This window comes from Diceros bicornis, chromosome 23, assembly GCF_020826845.1.
Source record: "Diceros bicornis minor isolate mBicDic1 chromosome 23, mDicBic1.mat.cur, whole genome shotgun sequence".
NCBI classification, from domain to species: Eukaryota; Metazoa; Chordata; class Mammalia; order Perissodactyla; family Rhinocerotidae; genus Diceros; species Diceros bicornis.
Window position 1 is genome coordinate 2,154,851 of NC_080762.1, and position 25,991 is coordinate 2,180,841.

The 25,991-nt window shown below is 45.2% G+C and overlaps 1 protein-coding gene across 4 annotated transcripts in view; it reads left to right on the forward strand.

Annotated features, from left to right (window-relative positions):
- MAP7 (microtubule associated protein 7) overlaps positions 1-25,991 on the forward strand; it is a 164,061-nt gene that overhangs the window by 132,291 nt on the left and 5,779 nt on the right. For 3 of the 4 annotated variants that reach the window (XM_058566208.1, XM_058566203.1, XM_058566207.1), the window contains 10 exons: positions 1,574-1,687; positions 6,700-6,827; positions 12,453-12,568; positions 12,868-13,151; positions 15,149-15,407; positions 16,500-16,647; positions 16,811-16,912; positions 17,290-17,340; positions 17,450-17,507; positions 20,157-20,259. In XM_058566208.1, coding sequence (XP_058422191.1) covers positions 1,574-1,687; positions 6,700-6,827; positions 12,453-12,568; positions 12,868-13,151; positions 15,149-15,407; positions 16,500-16,647; positions 16,811-16,912; positions 17,290-17,340; positions 17,450-17,507; positions 20,157-20,259 — 1,363 coding nt within the window. The remainder of the gene's footprint in view (positions 1-1,573; positions 1,688-6,699; positions 6,828-12,452; positions 12,569-12,867; positions 13,152-15,148; positions 15,408-16,499; positions 16,648-16,810; positions 16,913-17,289; positions 17,341-17,449; positions 17,508-20,156; positions 20,260-25,991) is intronic. The other variant, XM_058566204.1, reaches the window with a different exon arrangement.

The following is a 25,991-nucleotide window of genomic DNA, read 5'->3' on the forward strand; positions in this document are numbered from 1 at the left end:
TGATTTTATTCTGTGAATGTATTCTAATTTTAGGTTATGTTATACTCCGTTGTTCATACACACATGCACACTCTCTCTCTCTCTCTGCCATCCCATAGTTTATAGTAACTCATTGTGCATTCTATGGTTTGTGTGACTATTATAATAGTTTTATAACAAATCTTTTTATTAATGTCTTAATGTCAGATGAGATTTGATTTAACTGTGAAGACTCTCCTAATAAACAGAAAATCTAATGAACAATTCACTAATTCTTAAATTTACCAGAGCCTTGATCAAAATAGTCACTCTTTTAAAATAAAGTCAGATAATTAAGGTACTCATTGGAGATTGGCACTTCCTTCCAAATAGTACGAGCAAATATTTTCTGTAACAACATTAAACATTAAGTGGCTTCTGTTAGCTAAAACTGATTTCCTAGAATTTAAATGTCATGCCTTTAGAACACGCCATATAAAAGACTGTTGTAAGAACGGCTGCTCCTGAAGCAGAGGAACTTGCATCTGCTGTTGATGGTGCAGAACAGAAGTGGCCTTGCCAGGTTTAGACAATTGTAAAGACTTTTATAAGTGACTTGTAAGTGTCTAAAATAGAGATGGTATATGGTCACTTTACTTTAGTGATATTTGTAGGATTTCGCTTCTTTCCTGGTATTTTTGGAGAGCAGCTTCTGTGTTTTCGTGGGCCATCACTGGAAGCTACCAGTAAAGGCGAAGTAATTTATAATTGGCATGCATTTCCTAACAGTAGTCTTGGCAAGCCCCAGTATAAATTGGGCCCATACTTCACTGCATTACTTTAAATTCATTTTCTAGATTGTTCACACACCCACTAGTAATCTCCAATATTATGTTTATACTGGATTTTGGCTTTTCTGCTTAATTTTATCTTGCTTAGCTTTACCCTTCTCCTGCACCAAAATTTTTATTTTGTTGCCAAACAGGGAAAGAGCCTGGCTTGCTGAGTGGAAAAATCAAAAGGAAATCCATACAGAACGTTGCATGAGTCCTCTTTCATTTTATTGTATCTAACTTCGCCTAGTTGCCCAAGTAGCAATTCAGGGAGATCTAGCAAAATTTAATGGAGACCCTTTATGAGTAAACATAGATATACATCCAGTCTTGCACTGACCTGCCCAAGCCTCCATTGGAGTTGATTATTGGGGGCATGTAGGCAGCCCTCTGGCTGAGGCATGTGCCCTCAGTCCACTGCCCGTGCAGTGGGCAGACGGTATGACTGGACCCAGCGATATGTCCCACCCTGTAGTGAAATGGTGTTTCTGTTTTGTTACCTGTTGACTCCTAGAAGAGGGCGGTTAGCAAAATCTGCGCCCATAAAACTAATATAGAGCCTGCCACAGCCTAAACATCTTGAAGAAAGTTCCCGTTATGAAACAGCTGCTCCTCTAGGCGGGCTCGTGTTGCCCTGACTCTCACCAGCTGTCCTCCCTGGAGACTGGAGAGCCTGGTCTCTCCCGAAGGCCCGGCCTGTGGAGGCCCTAGGTGGGATGTTCTACGCCCTCTTGCACCTGGAGAGAACGCTTCTAACATCTTGCTTATGTGGTGACGTTTAGCTCGCCGCCTGCAGCTCAGCCCGTGGGAGAGCAGCGTTGTTAACAGACTGCTGACGCCCACCCATTCGTTCCTGGCCAGAAGTAAAAGCACAGCTGCCTTGTCTGGAGATACAGGTAAAACTGCCAAGGTGCAACTTCCCGGTGAGGTAAAGCCCTCCTTGGGAGCATATCTGAGCCGCCCGTGTCATCTGTCACGTCTCCATTTTTCCCCACTGTGTGCTCCTCTCTTCTCTGGGCAGTAAGACTTTGGAATGTGTGGTCGGTGTTGGTTTCACGCCCCTGGCATTGCTCCCTCTTAGCATCTTAGCGTCTTATCTGGACCCCAGATGCGGGCAGACAAAGGATGTCCCTCCCCGTGATCAGGTGGCTTCAGATGCTTCTGTCTATTCCTCACGGTACCAGAAAGACCTATCCCTTACCTACCTTTCTTTCTGCACCTACATCTGAGCAGATGATCAAAGGTAGAAATAATTTAATGTTTAATACCAACGTGTAGACTTGGGAATGAAATCAAAGCAGGAGCCCGTTTAAGCCTAGGGTTTCATAATATGGCTGCGAGCTGGCTACTTATCTGCCCGGTGCCAGCCTTTTATATGTAATCAAGGAATAAATAGTACCCTTCCAAAACTCTGCGAGTGGTGTGAAGGCTAATTATAGTGTTCCTATTTGTTACATACTTTGAAAATATGTAAAATCTGCCAAGTACTGGTTATTATAATTAGTTGTAACTCCTCTACTTTTTTGAAATGCAAAACATGCCTGAATGAGCCAATTAATTTAATGAGAAGTTAGTGGGGAGCCTTTATCTAGCTGGAAAGAAAGATGCATGTTAGGCTTTTGGCAATCTCTCTCTCACGGTGAGTTGATTTGGAATTTCCCAGACATCTTTGGGCACAGTTGGCATGGCTGTGACCAGGCTACCCGCCCTCACCTTTGGTGCTTAGGAAATCGCATAGCCTCTCCATAAAGTTTCCCTTAAAAGCGCTTTGCTTCTGCAAGCCTCTTCATGTTCAGTAGCCTTCTTGACAAATAATCGTTCTTGGTGGTTTTATGATGTCTTTCATCTGTGGTGCGTGATGAGCTAACATCACCCCTAATTCTCACAGTACCTCTGGGAGGCCGTCAAGAAAGCAGTGAGGCGTCCCCACCTCCTGCCATGGAAACTAGCTGCTGTGACAATTACTGGCTCAGACCAGAGCCACTTAGAAAATGGGTGGATGGATCTTAAATGTGCTTTTTCACCCCTCCGTCCTCGGCACCCTAGTGGTGCTCTGGGTACAGTGGTGCCTTCAACTAGCTGGACCTCAGTGTTCTGTGTGTTCGCTAAAGTACCTCTCCTGTCAGCTGTCACATCGCATCTGAGATTTTTCTGGAGGAAAAAGTACAGCTTATTTCGAGATAGCTTATTTTTTAAGCCTGCGAATGTCATACTTTTATACAAGTCGTTGAAGTTTTTCTTGATGTCCAGCTAATTGAAGAACCTTTTAAAACTGCGTTTCAGTCCTATATCACAGGACTAAATAGTTTATGGATACCATGCTTCTGAATCTCCACATTGTGTGTGGTTCCATCCTCAAGGACGGCCTCACGGCTGAACACGGTCTTTCTTTGCTGTTCCTGTCGTCACTAACTCTTGTCCTCCTCTCACACTCCCTGTAGTCTTCTCCAGCACCGTCTCCATTTTCTGCCCTTTCTCCTGGCCCATCTTCCCTTGTCCTTCTTCACTGTTGTGGTCAATGAAGGTGCTTTTTATCTGCTGCCTGGCTGTTCTTGACTTTGCAGCTTTTCCGTCCTCCTTTCCATGGATCGGCACATCTCTCTGTTGATGTGAGCGTGAGGCAGTGCACAGTCTTTCCTGGAGTTGCCCATTTTATTACTGCCTTCCTTAGGTCATTGCTTTGATGCAGCTTATGTTTAATGAACCAAAACTGCTGTGTTTTAAAAATCTCCATTTGCAATTGTATATGTAAACATCTCTTACATTTTTCCCGTCAAAAAACACTTTCCATCGCTTTCATTTTTCCACCTGCTCTCCTTGATTATTCTTTCTTATCTTCCCACATTAGTGTTGTCCCTCGAGTGCATTTTATGTGCAAGTGCCATTGGCAAGAGGATGACGTAGTCCAGAGCCAGGGTGACAGTCGCAGGTCAGAGCAGCCGTCCTCACCCCTAGGGTGTTTGGTAACTGCAGACTCCCCAAACAAGCAAAAAGAGCCATTGAAAATTGGAAATCAGTGTCAGCCTCTCATTGTGGCCCCCGCTTTGGGTTGACTTTTCCATGCCCGCTTATCAAAATACATTTACAATACATGTGGTTATTAGAGCTTAGGATCAAATGAGTTAATACATGTAAAATGCTTAGACTACTACCTGCACGTAGAGGCACTCAATAAATGTTATTAATGTTATTATTATTCTACTGTGTAATTTTTCTGTTCTTTGTGCTACGCTCCAGCCACTTGAACTGCATTTTCTTTCTCTGCACCCATTATTTCATGTAGAAGACCTTGAATGAGTTAAATTAATGCACACTGGCTACCAAAAGTAGAAGGGAATACAGATATTGTGGAAGACTTTCTCAAAGACATTCCGAAAGAGAATTTCCACGTTCAACACGACGACTTTGGGATATGGAGGGTGCTCTGAGGAGAGGAATACATGTGTATATTGCTCTCACCGCTGCTTCAGAAGAGCAAGATCATTAGAATAACTGATTTAAAGATTTCAGGTGTTTCAGTAGTTGCTGTTCAGAGCAACAGTAAGTTCCATGAAATCTAATACCCTTAGAAGGAATTTACAGTGTTTATTTTAGCCAGACGATGTTTCTTGACCAATTAAACTTGAGGATTTTTGTATAGACTACACTAGACAGGTTAGGGAGCTTTTCCTCCTGTGCTTGATATCACCTTGCACTATAATAGAGAAGGGGCCAGAGCATGATGACATTGGCTTACATCCAGGGTGGTCAGGAAGTGTTCCATAGATAACTCCTGAGATTATTGTTTTCCACTAGAGGAAACAGAAATCACATTTCTGTGCTTCATTCCTTTTCCAGTGTCAGACCCATGGCATCAGAGCTGGGCTCTTGTCTAGGGTTTCCTGATCCGTGAGCAAGGTGACGGCTCCTGGCTGTGCCTGGACCTCGGGTGCCTCTCCTGGCTCTTGGTCCTACAGCATTGCCTGTGCCCGGATGTGATTCTTTAAATGCGTTTGATGGGCTTGGAGAGTTGCGTTAGTGAGCTCTTTCCTCGTCTGGGGAATGCAAACGCTTTGTGTGGCACTTGAGCAAAGGTTATTTTCAAGTCTTTTCCCCTGTGGTCACAACAAGCCACACAACAGGAGGTCCTCCTTCCTCACAGGGTCAGGGTCTGAAGTGAAGCTTTGTGTCCATTCGCAAGTAAGACAGATTCTTTTCAGGAGGACTGAGGAATGCAAAGTTAGTTTATCCTGAAGAAAGAGAGTGCTGTTTTCAGATGGAAAAGAAAATGCCGTTTCCAGTGTCTTCACTGCCTTGGCCGTTGAGTGATAACCGGAGGGTACTGCGGGGCATCTGATGACAGAGAACACACGAATGAAGATGCAGTCTGAACGACCTTGTGTCTGTAGATTAGACCAAAATAACAAATGTTCTTTTAACTCTTTAATTCTGAAATTAAGATTACCCTGAATTTGTCTTTTGAGTTTTTAATTTACAAATACTATTCTATTCAGTTGACATAGTGGTCTCTTTGAAGGGTTGCTACAATGGCTAGAGTTGGGTAGAGTCATTTTATAACATGATACATAATATTCTCCTCAGTAGTCGTGTTTAATTGTTGTATTTTTTGCTGGAAAACAAGATTTCTGGATGAGATCTGAAAGTGGACCTCGGCTCCTTCGTACCCACACTTTAGACACCTGGGCAGTGTTGTGGGAATTTCTATAAACCCGTGCTCAGAATCACTCAGCTAATGACAGTGTTTCTCTGAAGGTGAATTGTCAGAAACTATACATGGTTTTTAAAAAATATTCCACTTGAGAAAAACTGTAAAAGCTATTCATGATTTGACCTTATTTTTGGCAGTTCTAACCTATTTATGTTCTATTCGCCGTCTGAAATGCTCATGTCCCATCTCCTCGTGTGCTCTCCTGCTGCCTGTTGTGAATGTGCAGTGCGGTGGCTTTGGGAAAGACCCAGAAGCATGCATTTGATCTGCCTTTAAATGGATAAAACATTTATGGAATTTTTTATTCTGGAAATTATTGGTTATCCTTGTAACAAGTCTTAATACCTGGGAAGACTTGGTCGTTTCACATTTTAAAAATTCAGTTGCTTGGGGCCAGCCCGGTGGCGCAAGCGGTTAAGTGCTCGCGTTCCGCTTTGGCGGCCGGGGTTTGCAGGTTCGGATCCCGGGCATGCACCGACACACTGCTTGTCAGGCTATGCTGTGGCGGCATCCCATATAAAGTAGAGGGAGATGGGCACAGATGTTAGCTCAGGGCCAATCTTCCTCAGCAAAAAGAGGAGGATTGGCAACAGATGTTGGCTCAGGGCTGATCTTCCTACACACACACACACACACACACACACACAATAAATAAATAAATAAATATTCAGTTGCTTTTTCCCACTGGCTGTTGAACTTCACTCCTGCAATAGTTGTAGCGTATCTTGCTTGCCTGCTTGCTCACTTCCTGTCTTTCCACCTTTTGTTCCATCTTAAAGCTAATTAGGAAAAAGCTGATTATAAACCAGTCTTTACATAAAAATTATTTATCACTAATGTAGCATTTTACCAGAACCATCAATTTATAGGAATATAAGGCCATTGCTTTCCATAATTATTGGATTACATCTGTATCTTTAATCCGTATCTAAATAGCCAGATAGCTTGTATATTCCAGATTTTTCATTTGGACATGCCTTCCTTTTGGACACACTGTAAACTGACAGGACTGTGAGGAGAGTTGAGTATGATGGTTCTGGACTCCTGTAGGTAATAACACCTTCTCCCTACTTTTCTCTCTGCCTCTGCTTTGCTCCTTGTCCCGAACCTGCTCTTGGCTTTCCTTCCGCTGCTCCTCTGGCTCTCTTGTGTGTAAAACAATCACCTGCACCCTAGTTATCCCCATTTGTCCTCGTTCAGCATCTTGCAGCCCCATCAACATCATGCCCTACAAAGCTGCACACTCTAGAAATCCGATGGAGCGACCAAAATTCTTTGTAACACCGCCTGAGGGCTCTGCACGAAGGAGGACTGTTCATGGCGCAGCGGTGAGTAGCTGTCGGGCAGCTGGGTGAGTCTGCTATTTCTGTGCAGAGTGGACACCACCCCGGGGTGCGGTGTGGGTGTAAGTAAGACCGGGAGGTGGCGTCCATCCTACCAATCTGGGATCTGGCTGGCTGCGTGGTGGTGTCCTTACACTTCTCTCTGCTTGGGGATTTGTTCCCAAGAATTTGAATTTGAAGATGAAAACGGTTCTTTGTTCAAGTGTATAAACTTGAATTGAATTTGTATTTATCCATACAAATAAGTGCAATGCCAGCATACTGCTATTTTTGAAAGTCAGAAAGCCTTTGAAGGGGAAGTGGGCCTGGACTGCATGTTATTCCAGCCAGATCCAGAAGCTAGCTGACCTCTAAGTGGGGCTTACTAAAAAGCAGTTTAAAGAATTTTTATCTGCTTAGCTAGTCCCTGTCAGGGCCCAGATCTTAAGATATAGTGACAAAGTATTTTGAAAACACTAGTTATTTGCAAAGTAACTAATTCTTGAAAGGCCAATAGTTTGTGTTATAGACTGAGATTTTGCAAGGAAAGAATATAATTTGTACATCCTTGTTATTCCTGGAAGGAGGCTGAGCTAAGGTTAATTTTTACTGTGCTGTAAATGCCATGAGGTAACTTGTGTGTCTCCAGGGATCTCTCGTCTTTATTTTAAACTGTGCGTTGTTTGGTATCTGTTGAAAGATGTGGACCTTGTTTTGCGGTCTTCAGACATTGTACTTCAGTCTGAAAGGACTCGCCAGTCGACCAGGTGCTCACTGCCTCTCTGCCATGTAATAGCATGACTGGTTTAATGAAAGGCTGGAACAGTTTTTTTAAATCTTAACTTTCCAGAGCAGTTCAGATTTATAAAGCTGATGGACACTTAAAAGGGTTTTGCTTAGATGTTTGAGGATAACTCCAGGGTTGTGAGAGCTTGATGGCTTTGCCTGCAGGCAGTTTTCTTGCAAGCCCTTCAGGCTTTCAGGAACCAGCATGTAATTCTGGGAGTCAGACCCCCAGCCCTTCAAGCGGAGGTGAAGCTGCCTTTGATGTGGGGAAGGTATGTCATCCGCACGTTGCTCTTCAGAGCCCCCGGCCGTGGACAGACAGCAGTCGGGCCGTGGACAGACAGCAGTCGTTAGCACGACAGCTCGGGCCCCAGACCTTGGGTACTCACTGGGGAGGAGAAAGCATTTACCAAAGGAAAAATATCTTGTGGATAAAAACAAAAACTAACACTCCAGGAGGGAAGGAGGGGAGCTTCCCCTTGGCCGACTGATTAAGTGAGAGGGTTTTCATCACATGATCCAGAACCTCTGCTTTCCCACTTTTTATTTTTTTCATGCCTTCCTCTTTCTATATTTGATCTGTTGGGCTTCTTTTCTCCTCTTTACAACCAAATATTCAGGTAAATGCCTATTGCCCGACCATGATTCCACGAGCCCCGGGTGCCCCGGAGCGGCCCTGGCCTCCGGCTGAGCACCAGCCGTGTGTGGCTGCCGAGCACTTGAACAGCGGCTTGTGAGGCTGAGCCCGGACTGTACATTTGATTTTTAAAAATGCTTAATTGTAGTAAAAACATACAACAAAATTTACCATCTTAACCATTGGTGAGCGTACAGTTCAGTAGTGTGAAGTGTGTTCACACTGCCATGCACCCAGTCTCCAGAACTTGTTAAATCTCGTAAAACTGAAACCGTGCCTGTTAAACAGCTCCCCGTTCCCTCCTCCACTAGCCTCCGCAGCCACCACTCTGCCTTCTGTTTCGGTGAATTGGACTGCTTGAGATGCCTCGCGTGAATGGAGGCAGACAGTGTTTGTCTTTTATGACTGGTTTATTTCACTTAGCACAATGTCGTCGAGGTTCGTCCATGTTGTAACATGTGACAGGATTTCTGTTCTGTTTAAAAAGGCTAATAATATTCCATTGTATGTACGTATGTGGGTGTATATATACACACACATATGCATCTGTATGTGTATACACACATTTGTTAATCCACTCATCCGTTGATGGATATTGGAGTTGCTTCTGCCTCCTGGCTATTGTGAATAGTCGTGCTATGCACGTGGGTATGCAAATATCTCTTTGAGATCCTGGCTTCAGTTCTTTTGGATATATACCCAGAAGTGGGATTGTTGGATTTTATGGTAATTCTATTTTTAATTTTTGGAGGAAGTGCCATGCTGTTTTCCCTAGCAACTACACCGTTTTACTTACATTCCCACCAACAGTGCACAAGGATTCTAGTTTTTCCACATCTTCGCCAACACTTGTTATTTTGTTTTTTGTTTTCTGTGGTAGCCATCTTAATGAACATGAAGTGATATCTCATTGTGGTTTCACTTTGCATTTCTGAAATGATCAATGATGTTGAGCATCTTTTTATATGCTTGTTGGCCATTTGTGTATCATCTTTGGAGAAGTATCTATTCAAGTCTTTAGCCCAGCTTTTAATTTTAATCTTTAATTTTATTTTTTTAATCTTTAATTTTATTTTCATTTTTGTTGTTGAGTTGTAGGAGTTATTTACATACTCTGGATCTTAACCCCTTAGCAGATATGATTTGCAAATGTTTTCTCCCATTCTGTAGGCTGCCTTCTTACTCTGTTGATTGTGTCCTTTGATATACACGAGTTTTTAAGTTTGATGTAGTCCCATTTCTCTGTTTTTGCTTTTGTTGCCTTTTGGTGTCATATACAAGAAATCATTGCCAGATCCAATGTCTTGAAGCTTCCCCTATGTTTTCTTCTAGCAATTTTATAGTTTTAAGTCTTACATTTAGATCTTTAATCCATTTTGAGTTAATTTTTGTATATGGTGTAAGGTGAGTCCAACTTCATTCTTTTGGATGTGGATATCCAGTTTTCCCGGCACCGTTTGTTGAAGAGACTGTCTTTTCCCCATTGAGTGGTCTTGGAGCCCTTGTCAAGGATCCTTTCACCATGTACATAAGGGTTTATTTCTGGGCTCTCTATTCTATTCCATTGGTCTACATGTCTGTCTTTATGCCAGTACCACACTGTTTTGATTACTGTAACTTTGTAATATGTTTTGAAATCAGAAAGTGTGAGACTTCCAAGTTTGTTCCTCTTTTTCAAGATTGTTTTCGCTATTCAGGGTCCCTTGAGGTTCCACATGAATTTAGGATGGGTTTTTCTATTTCTGCAAAAAATGACCTTGGATTTTGATAGGGATTGCCTTGAATCTGTTGATCAGTTTGGGTAGTATTGACATCTTAACAATAATAAGTCTTCCAATCTGTGAACACAGGATGTCTTCCCATTTATTTGTGTCTTCTTTAATTTCTTTCAGCAATGTCTTCTGGTTTTCAGTGTACAAGTCTTCCACCTCCTTGGTTAGGTTTCTGCCTAAGTATTTTATTCTTTTGATGCTATTGTAAATGGAATTGTTTTCTAATTTTCTTTTCAATTTTATTTAATTTTAATTTAGATCTAAATTCAAATGGCCACTTTTTAGCACCTGAAATATGTTTTGTGAGACTGAATTTCCTTTTTTAATTTTATTTACTTTTAATTTAGATCTAAATTCAAACAGCCAAATGTGGACAGTGTTGCCTTGTGGTATCTGTATTGCCTCTCTTGGAGGTGATTTGTATTCTAAACCTAACTCTGTTTGTAAAACTACAGTCTTTGTCCTGCTGGTAAGTTGTCCAGACCACTGACGTGAGCAGCTTGCTGTGCGTGTTCCATCTTAGCCTTGGGGAAAGATGGTTATACAGGCCGCTGGCTTTTGCTCAGATCAGGATGAGAATCAGGAGCACCTGTGCAGGTGTGTACAGGTGTGGTACCCAAATAGGTGATTGGGTACAAGACCAATGAAAAGACATTAAAAAGAACCAAGAGGGTAAAAACATCCCCCTACCTAGGAGGTTGTTATCTCAAGTGGTGAGCATTTTTCCAACCCACCTCTCCCTGCCCCCCTGCCCCCCTGCCCCTTTTAGGTGATTAAAGGGAGGTCAGTTTTAGGAAAGAAAGAATTGGTTTGGTGGCACTTGAACAAAAGGAGGACTGTCTGAGGATTACACACTTAGTTGTGGGCTCGTTCCCTGATGCCTGTCTTATCGTGGCACCGGTGATGAAATTCATCCCCAGACACTCCACATCACAGATTACCCTTCCTGACGTATTTCCCCATTCAGATCTCTTCTCGATCTGACTTCAGTCCAATTAGAATGGTTTGAGAAAAAGGAAAAAAAGCTACTCAAGGTGCTTCACCCCAGCCTCCCTTGGGGAGAGCCCTGGGCCTTCCACTCTGGGGACTGATCTGCCAGAGGCGTGCTTGCCACCCTGGACGCCTGCAGAGGGTCCCCTGTGGTGGCGTCTGCTTCTGCTCCCCAGGACTGCAGCTGCGCTCTGAGGCCCCACCTCCCGCCTTCAGGGACCAGAGGTGGGGGCAGAGGGTGGTCATGCAGCCACAAGTGACGTGGAGCTGGCACACACCTTGGGACGCTCTCTCCTGCCCCATTCTTCATTTGTTTCAGTGATTCTTAGATGTTTTGCCCCCACCTCCAGCCTAGTCTGTCACCTAGGATGCTACTAAAGAAAATGGAGACAGGAACAGGGAAGGGGACAGACGAGAAGGGCAGGGAGCCAGGAGTTGGTGCTGGAGCCAGGCAGAAAAGGAGGGAAGAGGAGGCGCACCACCAGCTTGCCCGCAGGCCGGGTAATACTCTGCCCCCTCCCTTGTGCCCTTGCAGTCTGCTTTCCTGCAGGGGTCCCCAGAGTGAAGGGTTGACAGGTGCTCATGCAGGTGGGTCCAGCAAGCCCCCACTCCCATTCCCAGCACAGTGTCGGCGAGGGTCCGATACTGGATGAGTCCCCTGGGCCTGTGTGTTCTCCTGTCTTGGAGAATGTAGACTCAGAACACCTCTCTGAGTTTCCCGTTGCCCATTTCGACTTAGGAAAGGTGTCATCTCTCTGGCTCGATCCCTAGTTTGCAGTCACAGGAGGGCTTATGTTTTGGCCTGCCATCAGATTTCAGTTTCATCCCTAGTGAAAAAGACTAAAAATAGCTAACATACCTCACCTTGAACCTGACTTTCCTTCGAGAGCCAGAGGACACCAGGTAAGGAAGGGCCTGTTTGTATAACATCAGTATAAAGAAAATAATGATTTAATGTCTGATATAGTGACATGTAAATTAAAAAAAAAAAAAAAAAAGACTGAGCTGTGGTATGTTCTGGGGTGAAAAAAGAAAAATGCTAAAGAATTAAAAGAGATATAAAAGTGGAAAAAAAAAAACTGGAACTGACTTTCAGGTTGACATTTGTGTGGGCCAAACCAGACTATGAGATTTTGCTACAGGTGGTTTAGACACACAGTACAGGTGCTTTCCAAAAGTATGAGTGGTTTTGTTTGTTTTTGCAAATATACCTCCAAATCACACATCCAGAACCTTCTTATTAGTGTCCCGTTGTGTTAATTCAGTTATAATGTTCAGTTTTAAGCTAACGAGGGCCTTCTGTTGGGGTGGAATGGAATATATACATGAGAAAGGTTGGGAAATTTCCAGTCACTCACTCAGTGGGTTGCAGTTCCACTGTTGACTCCCTGAATGTGGTTGTCCCACTCATGGAAAAATCTAATTACTGTGTTTCTCTGAATTTAGGGCTCTAAAAGAGATAGGGAGCGAGAGAACATTCCCTTCCACCCGACAGCTGGCATCCGAAGGGCTCTGTCTCCATCACATCCCAAAGCCAGGTCACCAGCTCCCTCCCGACTCTGGTGAGTGAGACAGGAGGCTGGCTGGGCTGCTCCGTGCTGGACAATCAGCAGCCTCTGTCCCTCGAAGGAAACTGTTCTCCCCATATGTTTGGCCTTGGCTTAGGGAATGACATTCTTCCTTAAAGGAAAGAAGAAAGAAAACTGAAATGAGTATCTCTGCATTTGCCATCATAGAAGACAAATACACAGAACTTCATTTCCTTTCCATATTGGTGTCTGGCGCTATTACATGGTGGGGTGGGGGAAGGAAGCCTGTGCTGATGTGTCCTCTTCTCTTTCGTTGTTGGTTTGTTGCCCAGGCTCCCATCCAAGTCCCTCCCTCACTTGCCCGGCACACCCAGACCAGCATCCTCCCTGCACCCCGGATCAGTCAAAGCTGCTCCCGTGCAGGCCTGGCCCCCGTCCCCCGGCAACATCCGCCCCATCAAGAGAGAAGCCAGGGTAGAGCCTGAGAGAAAAGAGCCCCAGGAGGAACCTCAGGAAGTTGCCGGTGAGCCCTTGCTGGAGGGCAGAGCACCTTTGGTGAAGGTAGAAGCAGCTGCAGGGGAAGAGGGGCCACCCGTGGAAACAGAGGCCGCCCCTGGTAAGAGCCCCTGGCTGGTGAGGGAACGGGGTTGCTGGCCTCCTCACTTGCTCTCCCTCTTTCTCCTGCATTCTTTCATTTAGCTTCTTTTTTCTCTTATTGGGGACTTAGAAATTTTACGCTGAGGCTAGTTTTGGGACCTTTTCTTAAATATAATTTTTCTAACATATAAAGAAGGTAGAATCATAGGTCTAACAGCCTGTGCTTGGAGCCCCAGCATGTGAATTCAGGTGTGGTTTCTGATTCCTTTCACTGGCTGAGTGCAGTGCTTCACAAAATGTGCATTCAGAGCACCTGCATCAGAATCACGTGTGTTAGTTAGCTATTGCCATGTAACAAATTATCCCCCAAAACTTCGCAGCTCAAAACAAACAAATGGTTATTATATCACATGGATTCTTAGGTCAGAAATATGGCAGCAGTTTAGGTGGGTGGGGGGAGGGTGGCTCCTGCACGAGGCTGTTGGCAGGGGTCCTGCATCTCACGACCCGTGAACCTCTCCAGAGGATTGCTTGGTGTTCTCACATCTGTCTGCTTGTTCTGTGGCTCCCCCAGAGTGAGTGATCCAGGAGACAATTGTGAGGAATCCACAGGATTTTTATGCCTCATCTCAGAAATCACACACACATGCCACAATTTCTGTTGTACTCTCTTCATAGAAGCAAGTCACTAAGTTCAACTCACACTCAAGTGGAAGGGGTTAGTCTCTGCCTTTTAAAGGAAAGATTTTCAAAGAATCAGTGGAAATATTTTTAAGCCACCTCATCTATGGTGTTTCAAACTACAGAATCTTGGCCCTACCTTAGACCTCCTGAATCAGAATATGGGGTGGGATCCCAGGACTTTGAGGGGTACTAAGCCCGTCAGTTGACTCCTGTGCAGGATTCCCAGATAAAATACAGAGCGGCCAGTTACCACCCTATCCTGTGCATGCTGGAGTTGAAGGACCACTGGCTTAGCCTATGTGCTTGACAGAGGTCAGAATTTTTTTCAGAAGACCTCATCTCTGCCGGGCTAATCAGATGCTATTTAGAAGTTTAAAGTCATCTGGAACTAGGACTTCACCATTTCTTGTTGAAAATTGTCTATATTCAAAAGTTTCCTTGTTAAGACTTATTTGAAGACAGTGGGTAAGGGCAAAGAAAGAATAGATGTTCAAGACAATGATAGTGTTGTTGGAGAATGGAGGAGCCCAGCGTTTGCATGGAAGAAGGGAGAAAGGCCACAGAGCGTCCTGAGAGTAAAGAAAAACCTGTGGGAGCAGAAGGAGGAATGTAAATCCCAAAAGGAGGGTCTGGAGTGTCAGGTGCCAGAGATGGCACCCCGCTCTGGGGCCCCTGTGTGGGGCTTCCTGCTCTGCCAGCTCTGTAGGCCTTTCTCCTGAATCGGAATAAGACAGAGAACTTCTGCTCCCATCTTCGTCTTATCAGGACTAACAGTGGAGGCCCAGGATGGGGAAGGCACGAGTGCCGGCGCCTCCCATCTCGGCCTGGAGGCGGCTCTGGGGAGACGGAAGGGACCTCTTCACTGGGTGTCATCTCCCCAGCCTAATGGCATGGGTGCTGAGGGTGGTCCTGGAAAGACTTTCATCCTCTAGTAACAAGTAGAAAGAGAAGGAATTTTTTGAATGTAGTGAAAGGCAAATGGAAGATCCCATTTTCTTTTTGCTCAGGGTACAGCTTCCCACAGACTCTAAGGTGAGGCTCTGTGTCAGTACTCATTCGATGTATGTTGTTAACTGATTTAACTTGTGTCAAAATAAGACCTGGTGGAGGGCATCCGCTTTGCTGGATGGCTCGCTTACACACACAGCTTTTTGTTATCTGTTGCTTGGTTACAGAGAGACTACAGTGACACCGTGAGAACACACAGTAGTAAACATTCCCTGTTCTTCTATAATGATGAATTCTAGGCCCAGGGTGTGGAGAATGCTCGTTTTCGTTTTGTTCTTTGGGTTTTGTTTCCAATTGGTTCTCTCCTTGTACTTGTTTGTACAGTTGCTCCAGCCACAGCCCTGGCCTCCACCTCGGCCCCGGTCCCAGCTCCAGCTTCGGCCCCAGCCCTGGCCTCGGTCCAGGTCCAGGTCCTGGTCCCAGGCCCGCCATCCACTGTGACTGCCAGTGCTTCTCCTAAGACCTCTGCAGGCACCACTGACCCGGAGGAGGCCACGAGGCTGCTCACTGAGAAGAGGCGGCTGGCCCGCGAGCAGAGAGACAAGGAGGAGAGGGAGAAGAGGGAGAGGGAGGAGCTGGAGAGGTAAGGCAGGGGCTCCTCTGTGTGATCAGTGACCCCCTAGCATCCTTGGGTTAGGTCTCCAGCCTGGGGGCCAGAGGTGATGGTAGTGACGAAGGGAATGGACTAGGTGTTTCAGAATTACTCTTATCTGGTGTTCCTCTGACCAGTAAGTGGTATTTTTAAATCACATTTTCTTATTATAATGACAGTAAAACAACATCAATAGAGAAAGGTTTAAAGAAAAAAAAATTTATCCATAATCTTACCAGTTTTCAGTAACTGTGCACATTTTGGGTAATCCTTTCTGCTCCCTGTCAACAGTGTGGGGGTGTGTATGCATACATGAACATACACAGACGCACACATGTACATTTACATAGTTATGACCACAGCAGAGGTACCATTGTACGGTCTGATTTTTTTTAACATATCTCTAATCCCCATGTTTCCTCCTCGTCTTTCTAGTTATTTTCAAGCCACAGAGTGAGAGTCCACGTTTTCTTCCTTCCAGATAGAGCGCCTCTCAGAGGGCGGCTGGGTGAGGTAGTTAAGTGGCCCGTGGTCGCCTGACGGCCGGTGTGCCAGGGCCTGCTTGCTTAGCTGGTCTCCCCGGGGGCTGAGCCGGCCGACGTCAGTATAACTGCTCCTCAGAGGAGCACAGCCGCACCTCAGGGATCCTGCGGCCAGGGCTGGGCCGCCGTCTTGGATGTGCCCCGCCCTTGGTCCCAACAGGGAGCCCCCACGGTCCATCGTCCTGTCCTGTGACAGAACATTATAACCTTTATTTATGTAAAAGATTTTCCTTTTTTGTTTTTGGTGGGAGGAGGCTTCAAATTTGTTGCTAAAAAGTCAAATTATTGGATTAAACAAGTCTCAGCCTTTAAAGATAGTTGAATTGCTCTCCTCGAAACATTGGTGGTTCCGCTTGCTTCCGTCTAGCGGGAGGCAGCGTGAGGCTGGGCAGACGAGGAGAAGAGCACAGGGGCTCTCGTCGTCGCTGAACGTCTGAGCGCCTCCGGGGGCAGTGTTCTGTGGGACCTCATGGTGACACAGACTGCAGCCCCTCTTCGGGGATCCCCGCCGTGTCACTGTCTTGTGTTTGCCTGTTTCCAGACAGCAGAGAGAGGAGCGGGCTCAGAGGGCGGCTGACGAGAGGACTGGCGGCGAGGCGGCCCGCGGGCCGGAGGCCGAGCAGGCGCGGGAGAGCGAGGAGCAGCAGCGGCTGCGCCAGCGCCAGGCGGCCGAGCGCACCCGGAAGCAGGTGGGTCGGCCGCCCCTCGCCCGGGGCGGGTGGGGGCCTCGCGCGTGCGCCTCCCCCACGCGCGGCCCCGCGTCCTCCCTCCGCCTCCGGGCGCCCGGAGCGGGCGGCGGGCGGCGCCGGCCTCGGCCTGTCTGTGCAAGCGCGCGCCCCTGCTTGTTTCCAGAAGCACGAGGAAGCTCGCGTCCGCGAGGAAGCGGAGCGCGCTCGGCAGGAACGGGAGAAGCACTTCCAGAGGGAAGAGCAGGAGCGCCTGGAGAGGAAGAAGGTAGTTGCGTCCGGCCGAGTCCTTGTTCTGATTCCTGCGTGGACTGGAAGCCGTCCAAAGACCGAGCGACTAGCTCGCTGCTGTCAGAAAACCAGCCTCTGCCCGTTCCAGATCCACTAAAGCAGCTCTGTGTTAACAGTCTCCTCCAGAGCAACCACCCTCCGTGGTCCACCCTTCCCCAAAAACGGTTCCTCCCAACCCATGGGGCTCAAACCAGTCCCGCCTGCTTTGAGTAACTCCGGTGAGGACAAAGCAGGGGGCCCCATGTTTTCCTAAAAGAGCAGACGGTCTTAGCGACCTGCTGTTTGCTCGGCTAGTGAACGTGCCAGGCGGCCTTGCGTGCGTCTGACCCTCTCGCTCCTTCTGCCTTCCCGCAGCGGCTGGAGGAGATCATGAGAAGAACCAGGAGAGCCGACGCCGCGGATAAGGTACTCACACGGCCTTTCTGTAACTCTGCTTCATGGCTGTCGTCGTTTTTCTTTATTCTCCTTTGTAACTTTAACATTAAAAAGTCTTTTTCTTTTTTTTCTTTGGTAGAAAACTGTTGATCAGAGAAATGGAGATATAACCAAGGGAGCCCTCACTGGGGGAGCAGGTATTTATTTCAGAGAATTCAAATCAATTCAAATGTAGAGTTTTTGAATTGACTCTCTAGAGATCAAGATATTCATTGATTGGTTAAAAAAAAAAAAAAAGACCCTCATTGACTTACAGCTTAGATGTGTGTCATCTAGTCCTCACGTTTCCCCTTATGTAAAACTCTCTCTAGCGCTTCTGGAAGATGTTTTTTCACATTTCTTTATACTTTAGTGAAGTGCTTAATGTCTTAAATCATTTTACGTCATATATGTCTCTATATACGATGTGTATACATCTGTGTGTCTATCTATATATGCCTATGTGGAGAGAGGTATACGTACACACATATTTATGTATACGCACAGGCTTAGAAGAATTTTCTTTGCATTTATAAAATTAAATTTCATTTATTATTTACTGTCTGCTGAAGTAGCATGTTATTTATATTTGCTCTTAAGGACTTTAAACTTCCTCATTTTGACAACCTGTACTTATGGCAGTTTTCAAAAAGGCTTTAAACCTTATTTCTTTTAATTCTAACTTCAGAATAGAGGTAAAATTAAAAGTTTTTTGAAATTTCATTAGAAAGTTGTTCCTATGCTATAGGCTTTGGACAGAGATGATTAATTTCTTGGTGATTTTAAACTAAATTAGGTTTAAATAAAAATAGAATTTACCTTGCTGTTTAGTACTCAGAGTCACTTCATATGGATTACACACCCTCTTGGTGTCTGGTGGTCCCAAGTTCGTTTCCTTGTTTGGTCACCCCTGCCGTCTTGTGAGGGGAAGGTGCTGTGTCTCGGAGTCAGCAGGCATGTATGGAGACTGCCGTGTACCAGGCCCTCTTGTGGGTGTGGGCTCCCTGTGGACAGGATAGGCAAGGTCATTGCCCCCGAGGGGCACTCGCACACCTGGATTCTGAGTCACCAGCTTCTAATCCTCCTCTTTCCGTGTACCCGAGTGGTCTCCAGGACTGTACCCACAGGTGGTTGATAGACAGCCCATCATTCTGTCTCCCTCTTTCCTCATCGCAACATCAGTATAAAAAGACAGGGCCAGAGATACCTCAGTTTTTCTGTTTTGGGGTTTTTTATTTAATTTAAAAAACTGGAGTAAAGATCAAATGAAATGATTTATGTGAAAGAACATTCTCTGTAAGTACTAGGGGTTTTCAAGTATAAAATATTGGTATTTTGGGGTTTGGTTTTATTTCAGTAGAGACTCGCCTAGATTCTCTGTTATGATTGCTCTGTAGTGAGGTCTTCATGCTCTTTTAAAGATGCCCCAATTCTGTTTATTTGGAGAATGGCCCCAGTGGTTGCACAGTAACCCCGCTGCATTTTCAGCAGGTGGTCTCCGGGGATGTTGAAACAGGGACAGGCAGTGAGCAGGCAGAGCACCTGCTGAGTCGTCCGTGAGCAGCTTAGGATGTAAACTGACTGACTCAGGACCATTCGGGGGCTGGCGCTATAGTCTGTGCATGGCCAGGCTTCCTGTTGTTGTTGTTTGTTTGTTTGTCTTTTTCTTCCCTGCTGTTGCCCTATCAGTTCTTTGAGCATCCTCTGTACCTCAGTCCGAGAAGGAACAAAGGCCAGAGGGAAGGCGAAGCTTACTGAGCATCACAGCTGTGTTCATCAGCACTCGTAATAAATGTGGTTTGAGTTAGTGCTGCTAAAAAGAGGCCTGAGGCTCATCTCCTGATAAATATTCCTCTTCCCTCGCCCCACATCTGGTTGAGGGCTGAATGGCATCACTGGTGCTCCAGAGAGAGTCTAGGGCAGGCCGGTGGGCGGGCAGCGAGTTTACAGGCCTGTCAGAAGTCTTCTCAGAGGCTGCGTCCTACTAGCTGTGCAAGTTCTGGCAGCTTTCGAGTTAGCAACCACATCTTTGCTTCAGTTATCAGACTCTTTGTACCTCTGACAGTTTTGTTAAATTTGTACAAGGCTGTGAAATAACACTTCCTTTGAATTGTTCTCTCACATTAAGCTAAAACCATAAACTGCCAGAAATTTCCCTGAAACTCTGACCTACGTGAATATGAAGGTTTACAAGACTTAATAAGTAACCCTGTCTCAAATCATAGAGTCGGTCATCAGTATTGTTGGCTTAAGCTGGGCTCCAACACTGAGCACCGAATGACGAGGTGGCACAATCAGGTGCAATTCACTGGCCTTCCATTCATGAAATCTCTGCATTCTAAGTGTGCGTAGAACTAAACTGAGGTTTAAAAAATATTTTTTATCACTTAAGGTATTTCATGGTGATTTTTTCCAATCCTTCAGTCAAGATGTTCAGCATCAGCCTGATCGAGTCAGCTCACTGCTGCCTTCATCAATTGCTTTGGTTTCAATATTGTATACTTTTTATCCAAATTCAATTTAGTGCAAGCAAAAATAATAACACTGATTTCCACCCTTATGATGTGCTGGGCACTGTGCTGAGCACTTCACGTGTGTTAATACATTTAATTCTCACAGGAGCCTGTGAGGTAGGTACTATCATCCATGAGGAAACTGGGGCGCGGAGAGTTTGTGGCTGGCCCGGGGTCGCACAGCTGGTGAGCAGCAGAGCCAGGACATAATGAATCCAGTCATTCTGGCTCTGAGGTTTGGGTTAATAATAGGGTACTAGTAACCCTTTGCTCCATCTTCTTTGCCATGTCCAGCGGTATCTGCACTTCCCTGTGTGACGGACTCTCCAGGAAGTGGAGAACCATCGGCCAGCTCGCATGTGGTTACCTCCTACCCATCGAAGGTGACTGTGGAGAGGTGAGTTCAACCCCGGGGGCCTCTTACTGACACACCGTGGAGCAGAGCACTGCTGTTTTACCCCTGCAGTCCCACCAGAAGTTCCTGGACCTGGTGGAATTTCAAAGTTTTAACGTTAAGATTTATTTTCACTTAGGTTCATTAATTTTTGGTACAGCTAGTAATTCTTTACTCTGAGAAAGGGAAAGGATCTTTTTTCTTGAGTCTGTAAACATGATGGTGAGGTTTTTCTGTGGCTATTAAAGAAAATTACAGGGAATAATTTAATACTTTCCTTTGTATATATTTAACGTGATGTAGACCATATTCCTACCCTTTAAATGGTATATAACAGCTGTGTTTCCACCATACATAATATTATAGTGGGTCTCAGGTTTGTTCCATAGTAAAAGTAATTGAGATGCTCATATTTCTTATGATATATTAGTAGTAGTAGGGCTTTTTATTGAAGAATCAAACAGTTGCTAGCAACAGTCAAGAAAGAAGTGTGGGTTGAGAAAAGACTGCCTTTCTCTTCTCTTACATTTATATCGACAGCATCATAAGAGCACTCTCAAAAGTGAAAAATGAGAGTAATCATAGCCTGTGCCTAAAAATCCAGTCAGGGAGAACTTGTAGAAATATTTGTAATAGTGTTCAAAGATTTCAGCTATGACTTTTTTGTTAATTTTTGGAATTCACTTAATTATTTTATGAGTTTTCCTGTCTCTAATGCCAGAGTCTTTGCTATTGTAAGAAAATTGAAGGTCCTCAAATTAATTATTTTCTTAATCTAAAAATACACACTACACAACATTTTATAATATAATTGGCAGCAATGAAAAGATAAGTCATCCTGAGATGGACATCCTAAGATGTCCGTAAGTCATAAGATATCCACTGATATCTTTCTGGGACAGTGAGATATTTTATTTTGCCCACCATGATACTGAAGAGAATAATTTTCCCAAGAGAGATCTTAATAATAAGCTTTCAGTTATGTTGAATAAATTTATTATCATAATTACCTAAGATATATATTAAATGATATTTTAATTTGATTTTCAAATCAAGTGTTCATTCTCAACTGCTGTAACTTATGATGTTCAATTCATTGACTTTAGAGATTTTTAGGAAAGAATAGAAAGTACCACAGAGAGAACACCATTATTATGATAAGGAACAAGTTTATTAAGCCACTGATAATTCTATCTGATCAATAAAATTAGTTTATACATTAGCTGACTCTTTTCAGTGGTAAAATCACCAAGTAATTAATCATTTTATAAGAACCTGAAACATAATTTTACTATGTAAAATGATACAGATAATAAAATTCTGTTTGCTTTTAGCCTCTTTACACAGAAAGGCAACAGTTAGTAATGAAAGAAAAACTATGGTAGTATGAACTTCCTGGTGTCATCCATCTTTACCAAGTGATAAATTGTCCTTTGTCATACATGTAATATGATCCCTGTCAAACTGTTAGGAAAAATAGAGCTTGGACTTTTTCTGCTCTTTCACCTAACAATACAGGCAGGTCCAGATTAGTATCTAATATAAACATTAGCAAATAATACAAGAATGACCCTAACAAATGAAATCCATTGGCCTCAGTGCGTCTCCCCTTTAAAGGAAAAAAAAGTTCCAGCAGGTTCCCGAAGTTATACAAACAAGAGTTACGTTTATTTTTAGAAATACAAACTCAGGTTTAAAATTTTGATAGCTTTACTTATCTATAAAGCCAAAACAACAAATCACAAGTTGAAGTAAAAAATAATATGACTAGACTGAGAACATTCAAATTAAACAAAAGTCACTTATTGTGAAGAATATTTTTCTGAAATTAAGTGGACAGTGTACACATGGTTCTGATTCATCCCTTTTGCCTGAAGGATGCTCGTGCCACTGTGAGCTGCTGATCTGTGTCACCCATTGCTTTTCTCTATTTAAACTGCTTTCAGACCTCCAGTCTCTTTCCATGCAGTGTACCGTGATGTCATGTGGCACTCACAATATTTATTTATCCAGTTCAACCGAGTTCATTGGTCGATAGCCCTTGTCATGTAACCTGTGCTTCCTGACACCTGTGCTTCCTGACACCAGTGTGTTCTGAAATACCAATGCAAAATGAAGGACTAACACCATGTGGTGAAACTCAGCTTTGTGATGGTCAGCCACATAGATGGTCAGACTGCTCTTCTACTGATTTTTTAAAATTTTTATCAGTGAAAACATAAATTTATAAAAATTCGTATAGAGAGTTGGACCCCAGTTTGAGAAGCACAGTCCATTTCTGAATGATGCGGCCTGTGGGGAATGTTGAATGTGCTGCTTCCTTTGTTCCCCATTGCGTCATACACAGGGTTTGTGATATGTAGCCTCAGAAGCTCTGCTTCCCTTAATTATTTTTAAATTTATTCTCCTTGAGTTTATCCACACCAGTCTGGAAACAATTTGTATTTTCACTTTCATCACCCCTTGTAGTGACAAGTACAACAGGAGAAGTGCATGAAGAAACGCCTTTATTTCTCTTACAGCTAGTTTTTTGCAGTTCCAGAGTTAGGACCCAGAGTTGTCACAAACTAAGGTTTAAGGAATAAGTCTTCTTTCATAGTTTCCCTGCCTTTCATAATTTTTTTGGATTTCATTTCTGTCCCCTTTCCCCTTTCATCTTATAAACGGAATGTTCCTGTTGTGCTTACTGTATCAGTCAGGGTCCCATCGGGAGAGAGAAATGAGGAGATTAATTTGAATGGGCAAGTTTAATATCAAGAGTAATTAACTGCTACTTGGGATTGGAGTAACAAGAGATTGGCCAGTAAGAAATGAACTCTAGGGCCGGCCCCGTGGCTTAGCGGTTGAGTGCACGCGCTCTGCTACTGGCGGCCCGGGTTCGGATCCCGGGCACACACCAATGCACCACTTCTCCGGCCATGCTGAGGCCGCGTCCCACACACAGCAACTAGAAGGATGTGCAACTATGACATACATCTATCTACTGGGGCTGTGGGGAGAAAAAAAAAAGGAGGAGGATTGGCAATAGATGTTAGCTCAGAGCTGGTCTTCCTCAGCAAAAAAAGAGGAGGATTAGCATGGATGTTAGCTCAGGGCTGATCTTCCTCACACACACAAAAAAAGAAATGAACTCTGAAGAATACAGGAATAACAGATATAAGGAGCAGCCACAACCCCTGGGCTGTACCCAAGGAAGAATCCCGTCCCCCAGGACTTCCCCAGACCTCGTGGGAGAGGATATGGCTGTGACTCACTAGATGGTGGAGAAGTTGTGGTGATTTCTTGATGGTGGAACTTGCCAGATATCCACCCTCTAGAATGCTTCAGAGAGCTGTCCACCAGGAGATGTCTCACCAGAGGCACTCTTCCACAATCTGCCCCAGAATGGTGCTGGGGAAGCTGCTGGCCACACTGCGCTGCAGGGGCTGGGCCCCGGAGAGGCCCCCCGTGCCGCAGGGGCTGGGCCCCGGGGAAGCCTCACGTGTGCAGGAGCCAGACATGGGGAATGCTGCGAGCGGTGCTGCAGGGCCCGCTGAGCGAGCGCAGCCAAACCAGGAGGTCAAACTCCACTCCTGCAGCGTCTCTCCAGCAGCCTCTGTTGACAAAGCTCACGATGGTGCCAGCTGGCAGAGGAACAGTATCTGGAGGGCCCAGATCCAGTTCCACAGAGCAGGAATGAAGGGTGGATTTGGAGCTGAGAGGCAAAAAGTTGAACTGACAGGTTCGCCTTATCTTTAAAAGGTTCCTTCTCCAGCTCTTTGATCTTTTTAGTCGTGTTTCTCTAGAGGTTCCTCAGTGTGCCTGTGGGATGGAGGAAGAAGAGCTTTAAAACCAGAAGTCCCAGGCTGGAGTCCTAGGTTTTCCTCTGAGAAGTCCAGCAACCCTGGGATTCACCTGCTTGAGTAAGATGTAGTGTTCTTGTCTGGACACAGCTGTCTTCCCCACAAGGTATTGGGAGGCCCAAAGAAACATTGTCTGTGAAGAAGCCCTGAAAACTCTGTTGTACCCTACAGATGTTAGATGTTGTCTTGATCCTCCTAAAGCGCAGTGTCCAGTACCCTGGCTGCAGTGTGATATTGCGGAAAAATGCTTTCGTGTTGCGTCTGCTATCCCATCTTCTTGCATTTTATTGGCCTTTTTTTTTTTGTGAGGAAGATCAGCCCTGTGCTAACATGCATGCCAATCCTCGTCTTTTTTGGCAAGGAAGACTGACCCTGGGCTAACATTCATGCCCATCTTCCTCTACTTTATATGGGACGCCACCACAGCATGACTGGACAAGTGGTGCGTCGGTGCGTGCCCAGGATCCAAACCTGCGAACCCCGGGCCGCCGAAGCAGAGCGCTCGCGCTTAACCAGTGCGCCACCGGGCCAGCCCCTTATTGGCCTTTTTTAGCCATAAAAACTAAAGGAATCAGTGTCCCCAGGAAACAGTTGACAGTGATTGAAAGATCTCTTACCACCATTGTGACTGTTGGGCTCCATCTCTTAGGGATGTTCAGCTTACAGTTCCCTAAGCCCACTGCTTTGACGTTGCCTACATTTAATTATTTTCCCTGTTATCCTCAAGGGATTATTCTTATGCCTTGCATTTCCCAGAATAAACATGATCTGCATACTTACATTTTTCATCCTGCACGTCTTCCAGATTATTCTAGAACTAGCATTAGCGCTGACCCCTGAGGCTCTCGGCTACTCCTACTCTTCCATCCAGAGAAGGACCTGCTTAAACCTGCCTTTAATACCTTCCCTAAGACGGTTTCCTATTCACAAATAAACATTCCCTTTGATTTAGTGGGGACTCATCTTTAAACAGTTTTACTTCTGAAATCCTGTTAAAGACTTTAAAGTTACGAATAAATCACATCCACTGATGTTCCCTTTTACTCCCAATTTCAAGTCAACCTTGAACTCATTCCCCAGAGTCATTGTTTGTCACCTCAGTGCATTAGGGTTAATGAAGCATCCATGGTCCTGGTAATCGGTCAACATCTTGATGAAATACTCTCCTGTGCACCCAAAGTAGAGTTGTCAGTGCCTCCAGCTTGCCCACCGTGAGTTAAATTGCTGGTTGGAGATCCCCAGGTCCTTCCGGGGAAGCTGATGTGGGTGACACTTGGGAATTCCACAGGACAGGTGCAGTAAGCGCTGGGGCAGGGTTTGTTTTCACGGGGAAACTCCACTCCTCAGAGTGAATAGCTTTACTTCAGATTGGGAGAAGTTTCCCTTTTCCTGGTGTCTCGAGTACCTAATGCGCTGGTGTGCCTTCTCTTAAGGAAAAGTAAACGAGCCCTGTGACCCGGGTTGCCTTCACCCCTGCCCGCCCCGGGGCCACGTCAGCTGCCCAGCAGCACCCGGGGGGCAGTGTCCTCCTCGTGTTACCTTTCCGGCAGCTGGCACTAGCAGCGTTCCTGGGGCAGAGAGACGCTGAACCCTCCTCCCTCCCCTTGACCTCCAGGGGCCTGAGTGGCGTGTCTGGGCCCTGTGGTTTCTCCGGCTCTCAGCCCCGGGTGTGCCAGCCTTTTCAAGCCTGAAAGCCGTTCTCCGTGTCCAGCAGGCTCCCCACTGGCAGTAGGTGGAGTTGAAGAGGCTTGGAGTGACCAGAATGCTGGCCAGCTTTTAAAGGTGCAGAGAAATCTATGAGCCCAAGCAGGAAGATTCTTACTCCAGAAGCCGTTTTTGGTTCTTGAGAGAGAGTATTGATAGAGGGAGGCGCCCATAGAGTGGCGGAGTGTT